The following is a 15,922-nucleotide window of genomic DNA, read 5'->3' as shown; positions in this document are numbered from 1 at the left end:
TCCTGGTAGGTTGAAGTGTTCTCCCACTGGTTTCTGGACGTTTCCATTTCTAATGTCAGATTAATGATGATCCAACGTATCATCAGTGAGCTACAACCCATCCTGGAAAATGATACCTCTCTCTCAGAAGCCCTGGGTGGAAGACCTTTCCTTGCCTACAGACAGCCCCCCAACCTTAAACGACTTCTCACTCACAACCATGAATCAGCCAGCAGAGTCACCAGCACAGGTACCAGGCCCTGCAACAGACCCAGATGCCAGCTCTTCCCCTATATCTACCCAGGGAATACAATTACAGGACCCAATGGCATCAACTACACTGTCTCTGGCTCTTACAGCTGCTCATCCTCCAATCTGATATATGCCCTCATGTGCCAACAATGTCCTTCTGCTCTGTACATTGGACAAACCAGCCAACCTCTACGCAAAAGAATAAATGGACACAAATCTGACATTAGAAATGGAAACGTCCAGAAACCAGTGGGAGAACACTTCAACCTACCAGGACATTCCATCAAAGACTTAAAGGTCACTGTAGTTCAACAGAAACCTTTCAAAAACAAAATCCAACGGGAGGCTGCTGAACTGGAATTCATATGCAAATTTGACTCTGTCAAGCTGGGACTGAATAGGGACTATGAATGGTTATCACATTACCACAGGTAACAGATTTCCTTTACAGAGGTGGGGTCTGGGGGAGCTCAGTGGTACCTGGCGTGGGCTTTCGGGAACCACAGATCTCTTTGTCAGATGCATCTGGCAGGGAGAGCTGTGGTTATCGAAGGCCCATACTGCATTGGAATTGGATGGTCTAGCTGTTTGGCTTCTACAAACTAACAGGGCAAACTCCTTTGAAACCAACTGATACACACACCAAAAGGAGATGTTTACATATACTAGCAAAGGAATGTTTTGATTGCTCCCTCCCCCTCCCCCCCTAATTGCCACCTCTCTTCTCTCTCCTGCTCTTCTGTATTTGGCCAGTATCTGTATCAGGCATCTGACGAAGAGAACTTGATTCTCGAAAGCTTATGCTAAAATAAAATTGGTTAGTCTTAAAGGTGCTACTGGACTCTTTTTGATTTTGCTACCACAGACTAACACGGCTAACTTCTCTGTCTCTAAGCGATTACTTGAATGGTGTCCAGTTCTACTAGCCATTCAGTTGTTGTGGCCTTAGCACTTTCACAGCTGCCTCTTGATGTACTACAGTAAAGGCACCTCTCTCTCCTTCCCCTTTAGCAGTGCTCACCATGTAAGCTGCTACAGAATTGCAGGTAAGTGGCAAAATCCAAATCAGGCATGATTACAGCCTCTTAAAGGAGGCAGTATCAATTAGCCTGTTGCTGCTCTGCCGCTAATGTGAACTGGCACAGAGTTCAGGTCTCAGAGACTGAGCTATGAATTAGGAAAATCCTCATTCAGATTTCACCTCTGCAATGAATTCATTAGGTTACCTTCAGTAAGCCATTCAATCAATACCAGCAATATGGGGACATAATACTGACCTGCCTCAAAGGGATGCTGCACACCAAGATACGAAGTCCTTTGATCACTCAAAAGTGCTGAATAAAAACTAAGCAGTATTAATATTACTCCTCACTGGAGCCCTCACTACAAATAAATGTTGGTGAAGACCAAAAAAAATGGTGTTTTTAGAATCATGAAACCCTTTATCTGAAACTTTCTTTCATAATGGGTAGGGTACTTTTTATCTGGTAAACAAATAGTATTGTTAGGTTAGAAGTAAATGGTTTGTGGGAAAGTACACGCCATTATATAAGGGATATATCTGATAAGAAAGAGGAAAGGGTTAACACAGAAATAAGGTTCACTTGCAGTACGGACTAAGGATTATGAAGAGATGTTTGTTCCACTTCCCAATACATATCCAGTAGTGACTTCTGAAGTAATGATAATCTGCTTGGCTCTAAATTAGAGGGGAGAAATCTTTACTGACTTGCTTTGTGGAGCAAGAGGACAACTGACCACACTCTGAACCTGGGACCTGGGAGCTGAGGCATTGGATCAACTCACTGAAACCACCCTAACAGTCCCCTGTGGAGAAGGTATCTCTTGCAGAACTATCCTGACTCCATGTAAAATATTTGCAAGAAATTGTGGGTTCTCATAGGGCCTTTTAAAACAAAACCTTTCCCCTCAATGTGAGCCTGCTAGAGCCTGTCAAGTGTGAGAGGTCTGGGAGAGCTGGGTGCAAAACAGTTTTTCCCTCCCTTTCCAATCCCTCCCTTACCCAGCCTCAGGAACTGCAAGATGTCACATTGCCTAATGTAGCTCTAGGTTGATAAAGAGAAGATGGAAGTTTCTGGGGTGAAGGAGAGGTGTTAAGAAGAAAAGGAGTGGAGAAACAGAGCTTTCCCTCCCACATTCATATATCCACATTTGTTAAACAGAGTACTGACAAGCCATTAGTTATCTTGCAATAGTGGTAAAGCTGGACATAATGTTGGTACCTAGTATTTTCTCCTCCTTAGACCTTTACCAAGGTCTGACTCTAAACATACTTAATTAAACATTTACTGGACTCCATACTTATGAACATAGATACAGTATTACTGAATCTTTTCCCATGTTCATTTATACACATCTTTTATCCTTTTACATTTCAATTTGGCCACTGGCCCAGCCTCCATCTGCCAAAACACTATTAGGTGCTATATAATGTGTAATCACCTCTGTAGTTGTCCCAATGTCAGCAGATGGGCTACACGTGCTGGTATCTGGTGGAGCTGTCCCAACGCTGCTTTTAACGGGGGAACTAGGAGGTACAGGCCCTGAAATGGATTCTGTGCAGGTCACAGATTGATGCAAAGTCCCTTTCTTTTGAATTTTATTCCACACTTTGTTCACGATATCTGTTAGTTCATACAGCAACTGCACCTTATAAAGGAAAAAAGTCCTAGATAAATGAACTCAGCAAACCATTAGACAAATGACCAAATTAGAAAGTATTTTGACTTGGGCACTCAAAAACATAAAATGTAGTAAGTAGGTCTATAGAAAGAAAACATATATGTCATCTTGCAAAGTTTTAGTTTAGCTTTACTCAATAAAGACTTTTTTAAATTTGAGAAGTATTTCTCAGCACTCACAGAGACTGCTTCCATTTTAGCGCCAATGCAAGAATTTCAAATGCTAATTTTAATGTGCTGGAGATTACTCTTGCAACACTATTTTTTAATGCTGAATATAAAAATGTTCTCTGTATGCAAGAAGAATAATGAACAAACTATTGTACAGACTCTTGGGATACGTCATTTCAATATTCAAAAAACATTCTGTTTAACTTGCACATTGTTTGACTCAGTTCTAAGGTATTTATATAAAGCTTCACAAATAAGCATTAATCATGCAATTTTGTATGAAAACAGATCACAGTATACTGTATAAAACAAGCACAAGGAAACTGCAAACACAACACACAAGCACAGCCACAGCTGGATACCATACTCAACTTGCCATTATGCGAAATATATATATATATATATTTCCTCTCGTATTTTAAAAAGAAGTTGCAGCCCTAGGACAAATCAAGAAAATGATGCTGGCTTCTAATGTGGGTAGAACAGACTATTATCCATCTAGATTTGATTCAAAATATGGATTGATTTTGTGCATATGAGAACATATCCTCCAGCTATGCCTCTGCTACATCCATATAGGTCAAATACTGAAAACTGTTGTAGAAAGCATCAAAATGTATCTTAAAGTATATATCAAGATGTCTATACAGTTCTTTAACAGATCCATTTTTCAAACAGGACTTTTGTTATTATTTTTGTTATGTAGAGAATAAATCAATCACTAAGGGCAGCAATGTGGTGGTAGAAAGTGCCGTCAAGTCGTAGCCTACTTATGACGACCTCTACTGGGGTTTTCAAGGCAAGAGACTAACAGAGGTGGTTAGCCATTGCCTGCCTCTACATAGAGAACCTGGTTGTCTTTGGAGGTCTCCCATCCAATTACTAACAAAGGCTGTCCCTGCTTGACTTCCAAGATCTGACAAGAAGCAATACTGCTATAAAAAAGAAATTATTGTATATAGTGGTAGCAGTACAGCATAAATCTCAATACAGCTAAAAATGATGAATTTTTAATCTCTACTACACTTTGATAATTTGATTAAGTGATAACAGTCCAAAAGAATACTCTCTGCTATTCCATTATTTTGTAAACTATTTTATTAAAAGGAAAACACTCATGTGTAGATTCAATATAGTTATTAGACTACAGCTCAAGTACTTCAGATCAGAAAGACTCAGATTAATATTATTCTTTGCTATTGCTGGCGGCCATCTTGCTGATGGCTGCTGATTTGCCCAAATACAGATTAGTTCACGCACATGGATTCTTGCAGAGCCTCATGGGAGTAATGACTCCTTCTATGGTCAGTAAAAAAAGTAGCTTTTAACCCTTTTTAAACTGTAAAAATAATAAAAGGAATGTTCTGCACGCAGAGGCCACACTGGTGATTCAAGCAAAAGCACCTTATCTGTCCCACTTAAGGATAAATTCACATAAACAAAGAAAGGGCAAATGGACTGATCTGTGCACTTTAACATCCTGACCCAACCATGATCCTGGAGGGCAATTCGTTTCCCTACTGCACAGGCCAACTGCATACAAAGGAACCATGCATATGTAGAAGCAGCAAAGCCAAAACTTATGCACCAGTCACCTGGTTCAAAGCTGCTGACCTATCACTCAGCTGTGATTAAACTGAATGGGGAAAATTTATGCCAGGAAGGAAAGACAGTATGGGGTGGGAGAATACATTCCCAATGATGGTTCTCCCTTGGCTAACCAAAAGTCAGCATTACATGTACAATGGTTCAAACACAAGTACACTTTCTAAAAACTAACAAAGTGATGGTGAAACTTATGACACAAGAGCAACAGAAAAGCTGAAATAGTGCATATAAAACAGTTAATTTTGTAACGTAGCTAATTTTCTAATAAAATATTTTTCTACATGCATATCAGAACAAATCAAGCCCCCTTGATACAACATATCAAGCATATACCTTATATATACAACAGGTAATTGAGTGAAGGCCCATTTCAAATGTCACCCCCTCATCAAGTACTGTTGATCATATCATTTTATTCCTGCTTTCAGATCACCATAAACAAGTATTAGTACTTGTGCAACAACATTAATGAACTTTTTTGATTTTTAAAAATTATTGCAATGGCATCAAATCTGTGACACAAATCACAAGTGTATTTTAGTCTGCAAACATGAGCAGATCCTCAGCTTAGAGGATAAACCCATCAAGTGCTTTAAGAGTTGCAATATATTTCAAATCAAATATCACACTGCATTATTAGAGATCTCTATAATGGTTGTTTACACACCAATGGTTGCACACACACAAACACATAGACAATCAATACAGAAGATGCATACTTGGGGTAGGAGAATAGTCAGATTATTCCCTGAGACAATCATCTGCAAGGTGCTTCTACAAAGTTTTTAGACTACGTATCAAACACAAATCTGACAATGCAGACAGTTTTTGGATGTGCATCTTCAAGCCACATCTTTACACAAAACAATGCATAAAAGAAAAATTATTGCAAGACGTGAAAGCATAGTATCTAATGCTGGTACACAAAATATAAACATAGAGATTTTCTTTAATATATAAAAAATGGTAAATAACATTGCCATAGGTAAAGTGTGAGCAGATCTAAACTCTTACTTGTTGGTCTGAAATGTATTTGATTATATTATACACTGGATGTATTCGATTATAAAAGGGTGGTGTTTCTATTTAGAATGTTGGTGGCAATGTCTCTTAGTGAACTGTTTGATCATTCCCATATACAATCTAATAATTAAGAAAGAGCCAGTACTGGTGTGAGGTCTCTTTTATTCCCAACTTTGGCAATGTTTCTTAAATGTTGTGGTAGTTTTGGCTACTTATCTTCAAAATTAGAAGCACAATATAATTAAAAGCAAGCCTACCAATGCTTTTTTTTAAAAAAAATTATGCATCACACTCAAATTTCTTATGCCATAATAGTGAGTTCAGCTCTGTGTATGCATAATCAAGGTAACTATTTTGACAGACTGGGCATCTAGAATTCCTATTATTACAAAAATACTGAAGGTTGGTCTAAAAGTTATATGGAGTCCAAAGGATTACCGATCATGACAAAAATCCTGTAACTTCCACATGCCTGTTAAGCTGAGCTCATAACTAGACACAGGCACAATCTGTATTACGATTTCAAAAAAACCCCAATTTTGGCGTTTGTGCCATCATGACTCAGCTAATCGGTTCCGTCCACGGCAACCGATGCAGCAGTCGGGGGGTTGCTTGTTCGGGACTTGATCAGATATATCGGTTTCTGTTCAGAATTGCAGACACTCTGGCGCCAGTAATTTATTCCCAGGGCAACGGAGCCAGGGGAATGAGCTGCGTTTGCCCTCCTTCTGTCGCCCTCGAAACACGAATGGAAGCCCAGCTTTCCTTGATTAGCAGGCTTCCTTTCAACCATGGAGCAGCAACCCAGGGGAGAGGGGGGAAGGGGGTGTTCTGAAGCCATGGGCACAAAGGAAACGCAAAAGGCAGCGCAGGAGGCTGGGAGGCCGCCCGTGCCATTCGTCTTTCCCCAGGACAAGAGGCGCGTGGGCAGGCCAGCCGCCCCTTGTCCTGGGGAAAGGCAAAAGGCAGCGCGGGAGGCTGGGAGGCCGCCTGCGCCGTTCGCCTTTCCCCAGAACAAGGGGTGCGTGGGCAAGCTGGCCGCCCCTTGTCTTGCGGGGCAGGTGAACAGCGTGGGCAGCCGCCGAGCCACTCGCGCTGCCGTCAGCTCCGCAGCACACCGGGACAGCCGGCTTGCTGCGTGGGCGGGGGGGGCAGCCCAGGAGCGCGCGCAAGAGCCTGACTATGGTTGCCCTGGGCGCTGGCAACCGTAGATCCGGCCCTGGGAATGTCCCCTCCCTGAGGGGAGGCAGCTCATTGCCGGGTTAAAAACTTTCCCCCCCTCTACTCTAAGTGTGTGTGTGTGTGCGCGCGTGTGTGTGAATGTCCCCTCCCTCCCTGAAGGGAGGCGGCTCCCCGGCCCCCTGCCCGCCGGGCCTGGCGGCCGCTGCCACCAACCAACATTCCTATATTGCTGGAAACTGCGGGGCGCCCTCCCACTTTGGCCTTCCCGATTCCGGATCGGAAATGGGACTTGATCGGTTAGAATCAGTGGCCTGGGTTCACCAGCGGCCCGGATCCACGAACAGCTTAATTGGTATTTTTTGGGGGGGATCGTGCCCATCTCTACTCATAACTGTCCAAATTGCTAAGTGTACATGAGCTAGACATAAAGCTGTCTTGAAAGATAGGGGCATTGGAGTATATTACACTGGAAAAGGGCAAGTTTCCACTATTCCAGCATAACAGAAGGCTGTTGCTTTCTATGCTTACCCATCTCATTGGAAGAAGAAAACACAAAATGAGAAACTAATGCTGGTATTCCCGCAAACTTTCTCCTATAAAACCAGGGAACTGCTGGGTAGAGCAGGCCTGCAGTTGAGACACTCACTGGATTCCTTTTTAGAGATGGCCTGCCGAGTGACCCGCTATGCCTCTGGCATTAACAGTGGGCTCTCTGGATTGTTCTGGATTGTGGAAATGGCACCAACACCCTTTGGGTTGGATTCAGACTAAATTGGCAGTTTCCACCAATTCCTCATTCCCCCTGCAGACCCATCTCCTGTTGCTCCTCAGGGTTCCCTGTCTTCCAGAAGCAGACTTTTGTGGAGATCAGTGGGCTGCAATGGGAAGGAAGAGGCAGGAAAGTGCTGTTTCACTGATGGAAAATTTAATCTGGATCCAACCCTTTCTCTTCCAGAAGGTCCCTTCAAGGTGATCAACAGTGGCAGCAGAGGCAGAGCTGGGGAGGGTAAAGGCAGCAACGGCAAGTCTTCTTCCTCCTTCTGCCCCACCTCTTTAATTGCCATGATTTGTCATGACTTCTTTCTTATTAAGCATTAAGTTAATGTCAATAACATATGATTCATATATTTTATATGAATCATATAAATCATTATATATATATATTAGATGCAATATATGTGTGTGTGTATATATAAATTTAAAGTGTCATATAAAAAAACTTTCAAATATTGAAACAACCACTGATATCTCCATATGAGATTCACAGCCATAAATCCAAACAGCTTTTATAGAGGTTTAATTACATTTCTGCTCTTTTGGTGGCACGTGGAAGCTCATATACTATTTTACATAAAGAGAACTGCTATCTTGAATAGACAGACAAGAAGAAAACCGAGAATGAGAAAACTGCATGGATTACACTACAAAGGAAGAGAAAATGTCATCTGTTAATTTTAGAAACCAGAATCTGAATCAGAGAAGCTCAAGAATTTGTTGTCACAGTTGGGTTTATCACAGATCTACTGGTTATCTCCTGTAGTAAACAGGAAAGGGAGATTCAGTTTGCCACCACTTGGTGACATGCAGTGAACATGTATCAGGGAACTGCAGTTGTCTGTGGTTTGTCATGTGTCGAATGAATCTACAAAAAATTTTTGCATTTTAGTGAAGACGTCTTTGAATTTTTTTTAAAAAAATCTGCTTTTGCATGGTATGCTACCACAAGGGGTGCAGTTTCATCAATATTACAACTGATGCGTCAAGGGGAAACATTTGCGAATACAAGAAGATGCACAGAAAACTGGTGTCTAGCAATGGCACTCACGCAAGTAGAATTATCCTTTGAATCCAACAGAGGCAACTCAAAAATTGCATCTGGGGAAGGAAGTTGTAGAACTTGCTTGCCTCTCAAGACACATCACTTGCATTTTTAAGCCCTAAATGTTTTCCAGTTAATGGAACTTAACTGAAAGACCATATAAAAGCTCTGTTTCCAAGCAACCTGAGGCATGCAAATTCTGTTTGTAGCGTTATTGATTGTCCTTTTGTATTATTTACAATAGCCCAATCTAGGGTAATCCTGCTTTTTCCTGGTCCATTTCTGTTAGCAGTCAGACCCCTACAATGCTAAAAAGACAGTTTATAAATGCAATATCATCAACCCCTTTCTCTTATGCCATCAGCACATGGCACTTACTAGCCCAGGGTGGATGCCAGCCCAGCTGGAGGATGGAAGATTACCAGAAGCTGAGTCAGGCAGCTGGCTGACACCTACTCCACACCCCAGAGAGTGACACATATTAAAGAACAATAAGGTCTCCCAAGAACTCCTGGCTAATCTGTCAATGTCCTGCTTCTCTTCCTTGACCCCACCTACCCTAATTAGAGCTGTTCAGCGAACCTGGGATCTCTCCCCATCCAGCAATTACTGGGTGACACCTTTTGTCTATCTCAGGTAGCACCATTAAGCCTCTCCTAACATTGTCCAAACCTCCAGAAAAGCCATTGAGCCATTGTTTTTGGAAGCAAGATGTCAGTTTTGCTCTGGGGTACGTTTCGCTCTGTAACTGGGCTTTCTAGCTGCATGTCTAGTGTGTGTGGTCTGGACCCATGCATGCACCCTCAATATGTCTGAGTCCTTTTTCCTTCTCCCTGTGAAATGGTGTTCGTTTTGCTATTGCTCCCACGGATCCCTCCTTCTTCAGGACTGGCAAATATCAGCCTTCCCTCAAAACTGCTTTCCCATTTCCTCACTGTTTTCCTAGTTAGGTCTGTGTATATGCTGTATGTGATTTTCTGGGCATTTGCCTTTTACTGCTCTGTTAATAAAGAAACCTTTTCTGTAGAACATCTGCCTGTTTATTTGAGAGTTCTCTAAGAGAAGAATCCTGGTTTACATAAGTGAAGATTTCCCAGTTACTCCGTTTCACTGTGTCTCCTTGAATGTTAATTCCCCCAACTCACAAGGAGATCCCCCATTAGGGTAACATTTCAACCTGTTTTCCTGCCCCAATCTATGTTCTGCTGCTTCAGATACTAGTTCCTGGAACTGTGACAAGATACCTTCTTCCTTGATGGCTGAGCTCTAGCGAGACTGTATTTTACATACCTTTTTTCTAGATGCTCAAATAGAATTTGGATCAAATTCAATTAAAGTAAGGCCAATACTGAGCCACAAAAAATTCAAATATTGCACACTAAACAAGACAATCTGAGTATCTCAGTAACCCCTTCTTCCATTTACTGTCTTCTTAAAAAGGGTTCCATTATTTTTCTTGAAAAGTTTCCATGCTCAGCAACAGTAAGTATGTGTTAATTTGAACAAAAAATTACATTAGATCATTTCACTAGATGCACCCATAATGACAGCAAAGCAGGGCCCCAGCATTTAACAGTACATCTGCAAGTGATTTCATTCCATCAGCCAAAAGATGCATTTATGTACCATAGCTATTACACTTTGAAACGAATTTAAATTACAAAACTTGAAAGAGCTTCAAAGTACATTTTAATCTAAGTACCCTGATTTTGATGGTTCAGTTTGGTGGGGTTGGTGGGGGGATGCTTAAAAGAAGTGTACTTTCCCTCAAAATAAAATCATCTTTAAATCAAGCAATTTTTAATGTACCCTAATAAATCAAATAAGTGCACCAACCTGAGGATTTGAGCATTTTACTTCTAGTGACTCAAGGTCGACATGAAGACATACAACAAATGAGTGCCTATATTCAGACCCTGCAGCAGGCAATTTTTGTGAAGTCACTGCCAAAGTAGAAGTGCAACCCATGGGCTCTATTAAATTAAGGGTCATTTGCTTCCCAAGAAGAGTGTAGATACTGAAATGATTCAAACTGATTGTCCAAGGGAAAGCATCACCTAGTGATTAAAGAATAAAGAAAACACAGCATTAAACAGGTACACAAATACCTTCAAACGTACTGAACTAAAAAAATCTCAAGGCTGGATTATTACCATGCAAAATTCAGTAAAAGTATTTGTCCAAGAGCTTACCCACCCCTACTCATACTATAACCGGCAGGATTTTCTGTGAAAATAGAACACCGAAGTAACAAAACTCTGACATTATTCATTTTTTTACAATGTCCACATACATTGTACATTTCAAGACTTTTAAAGATAGGTTTCTCACTTTAAACAGGATGTTGAAATGCTTGGCTCTACCTAGATCATTCCCTTCATTTTAAATTTTTTTCCATAAGAGAAAATATTAATTGATGGAATTCATAAACAAATAACTAAAAGTATACTGTATTTGTACTATGTTATATTAATGACTGAAAAATTACAAAATCAGAAAACAAAAAAAAAGCATATAATATTTCCTGAGAGGTGTTTTTACTTTAAGATTTCATCACATTAAACTTTTCACTAAGAAGACTGATTATATGGTGAAAATTTGTCTGTTAGAATTCATTATACTCTACCTTCTTCGACAATTGGTCTTTGCATGACAAAGGGAATCTCTTGCAGGGGCTCCATGTACTTGTGGCCAGCACTCATAATCTTTACCTGGGGTAAGCAAAGAACAAGAGTTCCAGGCATACTGGCCTGCCCATGATACCAACTTCGGACGGTCCCAGGAATATCACCAGACACAATTGTACTAGGAGATGGCAGACTGTCATTTGGAATGAACACACAGCAGGACTGCACTTCAAGCTGGAAAACAAACACACATAACCCATAAAAGAAATCTCACATGCAGACTTTAAGAAAACATGTATATTGTATCTGTAGATATAAATATCACACAACAGCAAGCACCAGAGCCAGTGGCACATTTACCCACAAATGATAGCTTGAATTTAAAAAGTCAGTGGCATACAACAGGTGTTCTGCATTTCTGCAATTTACGTTTAGAAAAAGTAACACTTGAAGGGGTGTCATTTCAGTCTATAAGTTTGTTCAAGAAAAGAAAAAACATTGGCATGAAAAGCTGAACATATATTCTACCTTCCCACACTTCTTTCCAGGAAACGAGACTGAGTCAGAAACCGAGGTCTCCACCTCCTTTTCCAGTTTATTAGCAGTTGCTAAAGATTCAGATTTGACTAGTAATTCACATATTGTTACTTTCAGTGAGGATTCCTAAGTAAAGATGAATTCCTTAACTAAATTAACAATATGTCACTTTCAAGTCAGGTCTGAATGCCTTCAAAATGCAAAATGAAAGTACATTTTGAAGGTAGCATCATTCTCAGCAAATGTATCGGAGGTACAATTCCTAGCCAAATGCTGATTATTAGCAAAGCCACATATTGTCAGTACTGCTAGTCTTTCTGAAATGTCCATGTGACAGACTGCACATCAAAAAATCCTGTGCAACTATTAAGGGTTAATCCCTCATAGAACAGAGAGCTTGGAGTGACAGACATCTGATTGGATAGCAGAAGCTGAAAAGAGGAGGGTCTTTTTTCAGTGCTGGCAGAGAGTTAGGTCACCTGTGAAGAGTTGAGAGATGAGAGTCCTTACAGACAGAGCAGTTTTAAAGCTGACAGGAGAACTGAGGGAAATTGGCAAAGAAGTTTGGGAAGTAGGTACAGACTCCCAAATGGGCCAAAGGAAAAGGAGATTTTCCCTACTTAACTCTGGAGAGTGAAGAAATTCCTGGTTGGGTGTGGTTGGAAACTGCCTGTGGAGACCTTCAGGGTCAATTAACAACTGAAGGAAAGCAGTGGTGTGTGAAGAGGACTGGGGTACTAGAAAGTGGGTACCAGCATTCCTACTGCCAAGAGTGACAGAATACTGAAAGAAAGTATACCAGAGTGGTGAAAAACAAGGGAACAGACGCCTCAAACATGAGCATTTAAGTATCTGTGGAAAGCATAAGAACTTAAGACTGTGTATGTTCTGATGTGTGTGTGTGTGTGTTTGTGTGTGTGTGTGTTGAATTACCTCATACATTTTCAACCCCTGATTTTACCTGACTTTTCCCTTCTAAAATAAATAAAATGGTTAGCGATTTCTGAATTTTAAAAACGCCTCTGGTGCCACTTCTTCTGTCTAAGGATGAGGGAACATCATAATGCACAACTGATAAATGCCTCAGAACCCTGGGAAATTTAGCTTTCTTTTTTATTTATTTCACTCTTCTCACTGAGACTCATGGCAGATTATTCAGTATGAGTTAATAGGTTCACTGACTGGAACATGAAATAAAACATTACAAGAAGGTAAGGATATCATAAATTTGGAAACTAGCAGAAATCCAATATAGAGCTGGAAAAAATGCTGAAACATAAAATGTCTAGCCACTGGGCTATCTCTTAAACTGTTCTCCAAGTATTGGCTCACAAAGGTACTAAAGATATGTAGAATGAGATACGTAAATAATGTGCCTGCTTGGTAAACGCTATCTAGATGTATCTAGATATTCATCTCTATTCCAGTTTTGCTTAGACAAGCTGACAAAGATTTACTGTAGATAAATAATTTGGATTTGCGAAAATAAATACATAGCCACATGTAGTCTGTGTTTGTTTCTAATTTTAGGGCTATCTGGAGTTGAAAGACACAGTTAATTACATCTTTGATAAGTATTTATTGATCCAAGTGTAGAGAATGTACTTTAAGCTGGAAAAAGAAGAAATTGTGTATTTTACAGGTTTCACAGGTTTATGTATTCAAAACCCTGCTGCAATGATGTTTGCAGTGATGTGAATATATTTTTGGTTTATAAGAAATTGGTGGCATGATTGTGACATATAACCAACAGGGCTTGTCTTTCAACATTATACTAACAAGTAACCATTTACAGAACTCCCTTTTATCTGTTAGAATGTACATCTCTTTCATCTTATGAAGTTAAGATGCATATAAAATAGCTCACAAAGTCAATCTTTCAATGAGATATGGCTATACTCCAAAAGGGCCCTGGGATAAGGAATATGAGAGAGATTGGAGGAAAGCAACAAACTTTACTTCTTCTCCCTGTCCCATATCCTTTTCTCCTTTGGGAAGGGGAAGGGAAAGCATACAACTCCCCTTCCCCCAACACAAGTTCATTACAAATCATCACTTGTTTATACCTACAACATAAAAGTTTGTAGAACACTAATAGCTTGGATTTCTTTTTCTGTAATTGTATTGCATCAGAAAGATTGAAGGTAATGTATTATAATTAAAAGGTAAGTGGCATGTTCAAAAACTGAGGTTCAACTTAAACCACAGTAATTTTAATATTTTAGTTGGACACAACTTTTATCAATGTGTCTGATGGCAAACTACAGTTGATGGACATGTACTTACTCTAATTTTTACTGTCAAACATGAAATGCATGAAAAATCTCAGGAAAATCTGGATGTATTGTTACCCAATGGGAAGGTCTCCTTGCAAGTTAGGGGGAATTAGCCTGCAATGAAGGCAGTGAGAGGGGGTAACTTAAGGATCTCTACCATTGTATATGAGGATTGTCCCAGTTAGAGAACTCTTTCAATGGCCAGACAGATCTTTCAACCAAAAGGGGATTTTATTGAAAATAACTAATAGCACACAAAACACACACAGTACACACTCAGAGCTAGCTAGAAAGCAGTGGCGAAAGCTGGACAGAGTTTAAGGGATTAGGAGATATTTAACATCCAGAAGAAAGCGTCTGGGAGAGAGAGTGTTGAGTGACTTTTGTGTCAAAGCAAAACAGCTCGTTCGGAGGTTTGAGGGTGGATTCTGGATCCAAGAGCATGCACACAGCTATGACAGAGGGGCAGTCCAATTATACTGTGAATCCTACCCAGGGGCAAGATGGCATCTTCTGCCCCCAAAACAAAGACTTCATGGTTGTTCCTTGGGTGGGACAAAGGATTGAGAAGTTGTCTCTGAGGTGAGACAAAGAGATGGCGAACTGCCTCCAAAGTGGGACAGTGAATGGGCAAACTGACTCTGGGGTGTGACAATGAACTAAGAAGGTTTGATTAGGTCTTCCTGGGTGAAACTAAAGTTATCAATAATGACTGACGATCCACAAAGTATAGATGGGTGAGGCTACCAGCTCCCTGATTTGCCTAAGAATAGAAAAGTGGTTAAGGGGAGATGGATAGGGTGTGTTGTGGTGATTAATTCAGGAACTCAGGGAAGACCTTTTTGTATCAGGATCCTTAGGTCATCTCTGGGGTGTGGGAGGGGGTGAGCTGGCCTGTCATTCCTCATGCTTGCATGTTTCATCTCCCAGCTGGGATCTGGCTTCAACATTCCTGCCTGCTTTGGCAGTAGTTTTAATGCTTCAGAGAAGAGGCTTATGGCATAACCATATTCATAAGCCTTCTAATATTGTGGGGGCAAGTCTGACCGCTAACAGTATGGACTTGATTTACTCTGCACCTTCTTTGTCACCATAAACTTTTGGGCAACGATATCACCATAGAGAAGGAAGTGGAGACATACTGTGATTTCCCTTTTGCTAGCCACATTACCAGATGGCTGAAATCCTGATAACTGCACAATCTAGACTTTATTCACCAAGCACAGGAGAACCAAGCACCGGAGCACTTTATTCACCAAGCAAAGGAAGCTTTCAGCCCAGCCTTCCTGATCTTGCAGCTGTACATACCCTGCTATTTACTTTTATCCCACAGCACACATGGTTCTGTCTTCATTTCACCCTCACCACAACTCTACATGGTGGGTGAGGCTGAGAGAGTGGGATTGGCCCTAGGTTGCCCCACAAAACTCATAGCAGAAAGAGCATTGAACCTGGGTCTCCCAGACCCTAGTCCACCATGGTATTCGCTGCACCCACTGGCTTCTGTTATATTTTGATACAGAGAGGCAAGCACGGGGGAGATTGCTAGCTGTAGTGTATTTTATTCTCCCTGCCCGGCTACCTTCATTTGCATGCTGTCATGTACACATCTGTGTGTTTGTGTATGTATTCACATACACAAAGTAGAATATGCCCTCTGGAAAATCTATCAAAGCAGATTACAGTTAAAGAAAAGAATAGTACTTCTAAAAAAAATTATTAGTTGTTGGATTAAATAATAAGAAT

At 40.7% G+C, this 15,922-nt stretch overlaps 1 protein-coding gene across 1 annotated transcript in view; it reads right to left on the bottom strand.

The window, feature by feature from the left end:
• VPS13B (vacuolar protein sorting 13 homolog B) overlaps positions 1-15,922 on the bottom strand; it is a 553,219-nt gene that overhangs the window by 275,063 nt on the left and 262,234 nt on the right. The window contains exons 23-25 of the mRNA XM_054984385.1: positions 11,363-11,597; positions 10,573-10,793; positions 2,695-2,901 (exon numbers count right to left, since the gene is read on the bottom strand). Coding sequence (XP_054840360.1) covers positions 2,695-2,901; positions 10,573-10,793; positions 11,363-11,597 — 663 coding nt within the window. The remainder of the gene's footprint in view (positions 1-2,694; positions 2,902-10,572; positions 10,794-11,362; positions 11,598-15,922) is intronic.

Source organism: Eublepharis macularius, chromosome 7 (assembly GCF_028583425.1).
Source record: "Eublepharis macularius isolate TG4126 chromosome 7, MPM_Emac_v1.0, whole genome shotgun sequence".
In the NCBI taxonomy this organism is placed as follows: Eukaryota; Metazoa; Chordata; class Lepidosauria; order Squamata; family Eublepharidae; genus Eublepharis; species Eublepharis macularius.
Note: the sequence above shows the minus strand (reverse complement) of the source record. Positions and strands in the feature narration are given on the sequence as shown.